This window comes from Mycetomoellerius zeteki, unplaced genomic scaffold (assembly GCF_001594055.1).
Source record: "Mycetomoellerius zeteki isolate Tzet28-1 unplaced genomic scaffold, Tzet1.0 scaffold149, whole genome shotgun sequence".
NCBI classification, from domain to species: Eukaryota; Metazoa; Arthropoda; class Insecta; order Hymenoptera; family Formicidae; genus Mycetomoellerius; species Mycetomoellerius zeteki.
Genome location: NW_017256436.1, coordinates 2,965,260 through 2,974,513, shown reverse-complemented (window position 1 = coordinate 2,974,513; position 9,254 = coordinate 2,965,260). Strand labels below are relative to the sequence as shown.

Genomic DNA, 9,254 nt, shown 5'->3' with positions numbered 1-9,254 from the left:
GGTGGGGCCTCTTCCTCGGAGGGGTCCACGGGGCTCGGGGACAGGAACTTGCGCACATATTTCGGATAATGTGTCTTTTCGTGGGCCTTGAGTATCGTCGACCTCGAAAAGGTCTTGCCACACAGCGTACACCGGAACGGCCGTTCGCCGGTATGCACACGACAGTGGTCCTTCATATGGTGGCGCAGCTTGAACGCCTTACCGCAGAACTCGCACTTGAACGGCCGGTCGCCGGTATGCGCCGGTAGGTGGGCAATCAGCGAGCCGACGTCCGGGAAGGACTTGCCGCAGAACTTGCAGAGGACGACGCCGGAGGTCGGGTCCGAGTGGGCCGCGAGTTCGAAGTCCATCGGCTCAATCGTACCCGCGGCGGGGTAGTGGGCCTCCGGCGGCAGGTGCATGCCGGGTTCGAGGCCCAGCTGAGCCTGCAGCTGCAGGTGGGCCGCTTGCTCGCGGTACTTGAGCGACTCGAGGCTGTGCGAGAGGATGTGCCGCGTCAGCTTGCTCTGGTGGAGGAACGAGGCACCGCAGTACATGCACGCAAACACCCGCTCATCCACACCCATCAACTCCTGCAACCAAACAAACAAGAACATCAACTTCTTGTCTTCCCTCCGGCGCTCTATACCCCCGCGGGAAAGACTCATCTCCGCCTCTCTTTCTCTCTGAATTTTTCTCTCTCTCTCTCTCTCTCTCTCTTTCTCTCTCTCTCTTTCTCTCTCTCTCTCTCTCTCTCTCTCTAACTTTCTCTCCTCTCTCTTTCTCTTCTTTCTCTCTCTTTGTTTCTTTACTTTAATCTACTTCGAGTTACTGCACTATTTTCTTTTTTTTTATTTTTTTGACATAGTCTCGTAAATCCTGACGGTAAGTTAATGTATATATATATAAATTATTAACTGTAGTAACTATACTACCATGTATATCACTATAACGCGCGACAAAACGTCTCCGACACTATTCGATCTGCAGGATACACAGATGCACACATATGTTACATATATGTATATATGTCTATTATATAGATATATGTATGTGTATATATATGTATATATACGAACATATATATATATATATATATATATACCGTGGCACGTCGTTTCAGAAACGGACAAGCGCCACGGTTATCTTGAACGAACAAGAAAAAAAATCTTATTGGATAACCTTCGTATCGTGCTCCCTTCTTTCTATCTCCCTTTGACGACTAATTCTTTCTAATGCATCTAAGTTTTCGATAAAAAAAAAAAGAAATAAAGAAAGTACAGGCAAGCTCGTTCTTTTGACACTACTATAAGCACGTGTTGCGACTAAAAGAGGTCCTCTCTCTCTCTTTCTCTCTGTCTCTCTATTCTCTCTCTCTCTCTCTTTCTTTCCTTCAGTGTTCTAATTCATAAATTCCATTCATTCGGAGGAGAAAGTGTCTCCGGCGTGGCGAGAAGTTGACGCTTCTCGGTAGCACACAAGACGGTATTCACAAGAAGTTGACGCTCATTTTTGTTTGGCGCGCCGCGCACCCCAGGCACATGTATGACAAACTATTTGAGTGTGTTACGATGTATAAATATATATATGTATACAAGATGTCCTCGAGTTATCGCCATTCCTTCTACATATGAATTTTTTGATCAATTCGGAGGTGTAAATAGAAATAGTAATAAAACAAGTAGATAAATCGTTTTGATTATTCATGTAATTGTTTTAAACAAAAGCGAATAATTTATGATAAAGTAAATCTCGGAAAATAAGTAGCGAAAGATGATTCGTTAATTAATTTCAAATAAACTGTGCTACAATTTGATTATGAGGCTAGCTTACAAAAATATTTAAAACTAATTATACTAAACTTACTAAATGAGACGTGACATAAAATTAATTTTAAGAAAAGATCGACTCCAAATTGATCAAAAATCTATAAACAAAACGAACGGTAATAGTTTCGAGGGAGACATCTTGCATACATATAAATAAATAGATAAATATATATACGTAGATATAATATAGCAACAGATATATATGTATACGGGCCCATGACAATCCCCACAGCCTCGTTCTCAACCCGCCCTTCTCATCCCTCCTCCCTTTTATCGTACTCGCAGCGTATATGCCGCGCCGCAAAATTTATTCGCCGTAGCAAAAGGCATTGCACTCAACCAAAACGACAAATTGAAATACAGATATTACAAAGTAACAAATGATATAATGAATATGTCAACAATCTGCCAATATATGTATATATATATATAAATATACGTATAAATATATATAAATATATATATATAGTGCAAAAATATATATGTAAATATATATAGATATTTATATCACAGTGTACAAACGATATGCGATGTATACATAACGTATGTGTATATATATATGTATATATATTTATGTATATATATATATAAATGTAGTAAAAAAACAATCATGGCCAAAAACGAAGGTCAACTTCTTGACAGTGAGCTAGCAAGACAGGCTGGCAGGACGGGAGAGGATTCATTTGGCTTTTCGTAGTCTCTTTTGTTTGTCAATTTTTTTGTCTTTCTCTCTTTCTCTCTCTCTCTCTTTCTTTCTCTCTCGCTCTCTTTCTCTCTTTCTCTCTCTATATCTTTCATGACAGACTTTGAGCGCACTTTTTCAGTTCCCTCAAAGTACGTGGAGATGGAGTTCACAGACGGAAGAGGGGCCGAGCTTTTACGATCGAGTGGTACACTCTTGGCGCGAGCTGCACGCGTAGCAAGCAAAAGAATGCTGAAGGGGTAGAGAAGGGTCGTGAGGTAGTGGAAGATACAGAGTTGTGAAACTGAAAATGAAAGTTTCGTATTCTCTAACTGAATAGAAATTTTGCATATAATCTAGCCTGTTGTTTCAATGTTTTATCAATGTTTCGAGCATCATTCTAAAATTGTATTTATAAGGAGGTAAATTAAGTATAATTCGCTATGGTCTAATAAAGTTCACGTCTCTCTGTAGCCACATTTAGAAACCGGGACAACGACTAAAGTAGATAAAGACGAGAAACTGGACTTCGGAGTAGAGACGAGAGACAGAGAGAAAGACAGAGAATGCGTGTATACATCTGTGTATCGGAAAGCAGAGAGAAGACGAGGGGTGTAATGGATGGATTAGTTCGGTAAAGAAGACAATATATTCGCCACAGTAGATGAACATGCACGATCTCGTTTTTTCCTATTTATTACATCTCGATGAGGTTTTTAAATAAATATGACACACACGAATGAAAATTTGATATAAAGACGGACGTACACTGAGATAAAATTTACTAAATATTAATACATATTTTTTTCAATAATATCAACTTAACAGTTACAATAAATAAATATTTACTCAATAAAAACAAATAATTAAATAGTAAAATCAAATTAACAGTTCTTGTATCAAATGTATGTAATAAATATATGTTACATTTAGTAAATATTCAATTACTACTATTCAAACAAATATATATTAAAATTTAGTATATTTTTTAGTGTATGTACCACAAAAATTTCAGAGAAAAAAATCTCTTTTTAAGCAACATTGGTAATTAAAAAATGTACATAAAGAATTATACTTGCGTCTATATGTGCGTCGTATTTCATGAATATTCCATGATTATAAGATTAGCATCTTCAACTTTTTATAAAGAATTATTCAACAAATCATTTGTCACAAGTTTAATTTACATTCCCTCTCTTTGTGAAATCTTCAAATCTTATTATATCAAAATCTTTACCGCGATAATTTCGTGTGATTTCACTATCCTTCTCTCTTTTCTTCGTTCATCAAAAACAATATTGACATTATGTCGCGCGAATCTAACTACGGCTAAAAGTTACAAAAATTTACCGAAAGGAAGTTACGTAGAGGATATATTTAAAATGACGTTTTGACGTCAACGAGAACAATCGGTAAGAGTGTCAACTGGTGAAGAGTTTTAGAAAGTATTTCACATCAAAATGTTGAAAGAACTCGATCGTAAGGAGTGGGTTACTGTAAGGTTACTCTCGGCAGGTAAAAATCGTTACAAGTAAAGCGCAAGAACGAACGAGAATCCTGCTTTCTCTGAGATCATTAGTCATGATCTTCGGGATGCCGTACGATTACGGTACAATTTCGTTGATAACGCGACAATTCTATCAAATTAGCAGGGAGAGCAGCAAACAGCAAAGCACTTGGGCACATGCAAGAGACCCACATGCAAAGTGAATTCGACGCACATACACATACACGCGTGCATGCGCGCGTGTACGTGCGTATGCAATTTGCACCGTCGGACTTTCGGGTAAAGCATAATACGTTTATATGCATCGACGATACTTGAAAGTCGCGTCTGTCGTCATACCGGGTAGCACGTCACGAATGATCCGTCGTGATTCGGTCATAATAATGATGTAGCATAATGCATTGCAACGCGTAATTGCAGTTGCAACTTGAAGGGACTTGGCGCAGTGGATCGTCGTCTCATCCGCAACGCGCAGCTCCTGCCGACGATTGCGAATGAGCGAGACGTTTATCAATATATAATATATGTATATATATATATGTATATAGAAATGCAGAGCAAAGAGAGGATACGAGAATAAAAAGTAGTTAATAATAAATTGGAAATATATATATGTATATATATAGCTCGCCGGAAAAAGGGCCACTTACCGGATCTGGCGGGAGTCTGTAGTCTGCGGATATCTCGCTGCTCGCGCTGCGCTCCTCGGTCGACCTTTCCCAGTCTATTTCTTTTTTCAAGGACTGCAATGGAAAGTGCATCCAGTTTATATCCAAGTAATAAATATACAATAAACAAATGATATTGAGATCGCAATATAAATATGTCAAACGGCAATATCGATGGTTAGTATCGAAATTATCATTGGTTTTCTTTTTTTTATAAAATAATTGCGACATTGGTCATCAGTTCAAGAATATTAAACGTGAACAGAGATATCTCGCTGTTGCAGGATAAAACTGATAAATGAATAAGTTGATTCAAGTATAAAAGCTTCCATAATAACATTATTTGTATGTAGAAAAATTTAAGCTTCGTAAATGTAGAAGAAAACCATTATAACGATAAAGTTCTATCGAATTCATGTCTATATTACAATATGAGATATATCAATATTTTTTTTAAATACATTTCATAGTCCCCAACGTAAATATCCAATAGATTTTTCGGTCGATTTAAATTTTAAGTTCAATTATATCGACATAATAGTTGATTGGCATTTTATCGATACTCGAAGTTAAACAAATTCTTTTCTAATACATCTGAGTAAGTGGGATTCAACATAGATATGCAGACATATTAAAGTTTTTACGCAAATATGTAACATTTAAATTAATATATAACCATTCAATATAATGAACGATTTGATTACTTTTTAAGTTCCACTCTCTCTTCTTGCTAGATATCAAGAGTAAATATTACGCCAGCCAAGATTGCTTCCGAGTTCAATTTGAATCCTACTTGTCCGGATTAGGACGGAATTTCCTTTCAAAGATTAATCTTATTGCTACTTACTAGCGGAACTTGTTGAACCGGGGGTAAGCCCGACGGGCCGGCGAGGGGCTCGGTACTGTGCGGGGATGGAAGCCGGCTCTGCGGTAGATTCAACGGCAGCACGCCACTGGGTGCGCCGCCGGTGTTGTTGCTGAGGCTCATGTCGGATGGTCCGCTGTGCACCGAGATCGGGCTGAGAGAGCCGGCCCTCGTTTCTTCGAGGCTGGCCGCGTCTTCGGAGTCCCTCCTGGGTCGGTCAAGGGCCAACGGTCCCGGGCACGGGCTACCGGGCCCCGTGGGCGACGGCGGACAATCCGTCATGTCCACCGCCTCCGTGGTTTCGCTAGGGGTGTTCTGCACGATGCTGCTGGATTGCTGCTGTTGCTGTTGTTGCTGTTGCTGCTGCTGCTCGCATTCCTTGGCACCGACCGACACTCCAGTGGTGACGTTCGACTCTCGTTCTCTCTCCTTGCCACTCGTCTCTTTTATACTCTCTCGGTCTCGATCTCGTTCTCGTTCTCGTTCTCGTTCTCGTTCTCGTTCTCGTTCTCGTTCTCGATGATGCTCTCGCGACGTGTCGGAGGTGCTCGTATGTTGTTGCTGCTGCTGCTGTTGCTGCTGCTGTTGTTGTTGCTGTTGTTGCTGTTCTTCCCTGGATGCTACCGCTGCGTTGATGTTCGTCATGTCCGCTAGACCCTTAACCTTGAGGCTCTCCGCTGTCTTGAGGAGGGCCGATAGCTGGCAGTACTCGACGTTTACCTCGCCTTTGTACATGAAGTCGACGAGGGTACGTAGCTCGGCGAAACGTACGTCCTTTAGGATAACGATGGGGTGACGGTTCGGGTGGTCGAGGAACAGGGCCTGGAAGTAACTGGAGCACGCGGAGAGGACTACCTTGTGTGCGCGTATCGACGGTCCCTCCGTGCACGCCAGTGTCACGTCCACCAGCGACTCCGACTCCAGCAGTTGACTGAACACACCCAGCAAGTTGCTCTGATGATTGTTCCACCTCAGGCAGTAATGCTCACTTCCCATGTCTGAACTGCACCCCGCAACCCTGCTATATAAGAAAGACTTGTACCCTCCAATGCTCGTGACCAGTAGGATTTTTTAACAATGTACCGCGTTACGTGGCCCAGGTATCACGACTTTTCTAACTGCTTTTACAGTATGCGCCAAAAAAAATGTGACTCTTTTTTAACCACCATTATGTTTGCTGAGTCGCTGAGTGTGACACAGTAACGTCATCTGCTGCACAATCGAACCGTCATTTTTTATATATTTGTGTTATAATGTGTTATTTGTGTTATAATCAAATTTGTCCTCGTCCATTCGCTTTATTTAACTAAATCGACAACTGAAGTGCTAGTTGTGAGAGTCGCATTTTTTTTGGCGCATACTGTACATAACAGAACGAGATATTCCGCGCAGGACAGTAAAATAATTGTCTCTACCTTTTTTTCTAAGAAAATTAATGTTATATTTTTTGAAGTTTTTAAATTTTGTCAATCTTGATAATTATCAGAAGTCAATTATTGCAATCTTTTTAAATAGACTTTTATTAAAGCCTATTAAAAAATTATGCTAAATAAAAAATTGTAATAAAAACTAAAGTTTTATTTATGTAAAATTCTGTAAGGCTCTCAAATTAAACATCTGTTTTGATCACAATAAAAAATATTCATGTCTCGATATTCATGTCACCTTTCTTTCTGAGGACAGATAATTTCGATTATCCGTAAGGAATAATCGTCATGCGAAATATTTTACATTTGACGACTCGATGAAAGGTGCGTGCGAACGACGTGAATAATGCGATTCTTTAACACGTAATCGCAGTGTATAATTTAAAGAACGTGTTTTGCAGCATATTGACGCACGTGCGTCACACCAACATACTTTTGCGAATGCATAAGCACGCTCGTTATCGATGCATCCAAACACATCCGGAGATGTACGACCGATATCAGCTGACCGATAAGGGCTTATCTTTTATTATTCCTTCTCCCGCGTTCGACTTTATTTATTGCTGCTACCTAATGCGTGAAACAGCGCGCACGCACGTGTCGCGAATATGTGCGCAGCCCGGGGAGCGACACGCATACACATAATTATGTCGAAGCGTTATTCACGTAAACGTGAATTTGCGTGATATATCCGCGAATATATGCGCGATGGCGTGTACGTACCGCCGCACGATACTCGCGTGATTCGTTTGGCTCTCGCGATATTACGGCGATGCATGACAGAATCTCCGTCATATATATGGTGCTCCGAAACTCTGATTATTTCAAGAAAATTCTAGTTGTAAGCCTTAACTTCTTCAGTGAAATCTTATCGAGGCAGAGCTGGTTTATGTGTTTCAAACAATTAAGAATACAAAGCTTGATATAAATTAATTGTTCGATAATGAAATTTCAGGCAATGAAACCTTTTAGTAACCGGTTTAAATCTAAAAGTTGAGCATTCCTTTGTAAAATTATCATTTGAGACTGAGTTAAAAGGGGAAAAATTATACTGATTTATTTATTATATAAAGATGAGAAGACTGAATATTCCGAATGGTGGAAAATCGACAACTGGGAGATCAAGCGGATATCTCGATTCTTTATACTTTGACGCCGCTTTATATCGTTCAGCCAATTACGTTGCAGTCTGCGCGAGGTTACTGTATCGCGAATTGGAGGGAAGCGATGTCGAAGCGCGAATAATCAGTTTTCGAGCGTTTTAAAACAGAGGCTCGCGCACAGCGCGCATTCAGGCTTCAGATAAATTGCACCTGTCAATGCGCCGGGACGGTTATAGGAATTACCTGTACTCTCGCCGGCTAAATATAGCGTCGGCATGGTCGTTACGCATTGATTTCATCGTTTTACGGCTATAACGTCGGTTGTTACCGGAACCTTCGAAACTTTTTTTCGCCGGAAGTGCTAGAGGTCCGTTAAGCGATAAACTCTATTTGCCAACTTGCATCAAGTCATTTTCATTAAAGATGTAACGACGGTCTTGTCAGGAAATATCGATTGATGTGTTTACGAGCTTAACGCTTTCTATTCATATTTCATATCAGCCCCGTGAGATGAATTTATTTGCGACGAGTTTGAAATAACATCCACGATGTTTATAAATTGCAAAATCCATAATTACTATTTATAATATAAATCTGTAATAATAATTTAATGTAAATATACAGGAATGAATATATAACACACGTAATAACAATTTATGTAATTTATAGTAATGCAAATAATAATAACATTAAACGTATGGGAATAATATTCGCAATTTCTGTTTGGAACGAAGTATTATTATCAAGATTATGTGTATATTACAAAAACAAGGGAACAATGTTAAATCATTTTTTTTTGCCGAGCCTAAGCCTGCAGTTAACACACTTTCCTGTAATAATCACGCGTCACGCGGTTACATCCGATATAGCTGTTCTCGAGCGTGTAAATGCCGAGCATAAAACACGTTGCGCATCGATCACAGGATATATTGCCGCATTAAATATATATATATATATAAAAAGAGAAAAAAACAAGCTTTGTATCACTCGCGCACGCAGGCAGTTTATTCATTTGCGAATACAGAAATCGGTTGATTTAATTCAGTGAAGATGTGAACGCGCATGCCATGAAACGTTGTTGCAGCTTCCCGCTCTTTTTCCGCGCAATAAACACCGCAGTCTGGCGGGTTCTCCCTCGCCGCGCTTTACAAACTTTACTCACAAGTACCGGTTACAGCGAAATCGCTTAATAGC

The 9,254-nt window shown here is 39.9% G+C and overlaps 1 protein-coding gene across 1 annotated transcript in view; it reads right to left on the bottom strand.

The window, feature by feature from the left end:
• The window catches only part of mamo (zinc finger protein 628-like), a 135,171-nt gene that overhangs the window by 24,612 nt on the left and 101,305 nt on the right, over positions 1–9,254 (bottom strand). The window contains 2 exon segments of the mRNA XM_018462883.1: positions 4,648–4,740; positions 5,513–6,551. Of these exon segments, the coding sequence (XP_018318385.1) occupies positions 4,648–4,740; positions 5,513–6,551 (1,132 nt within the window).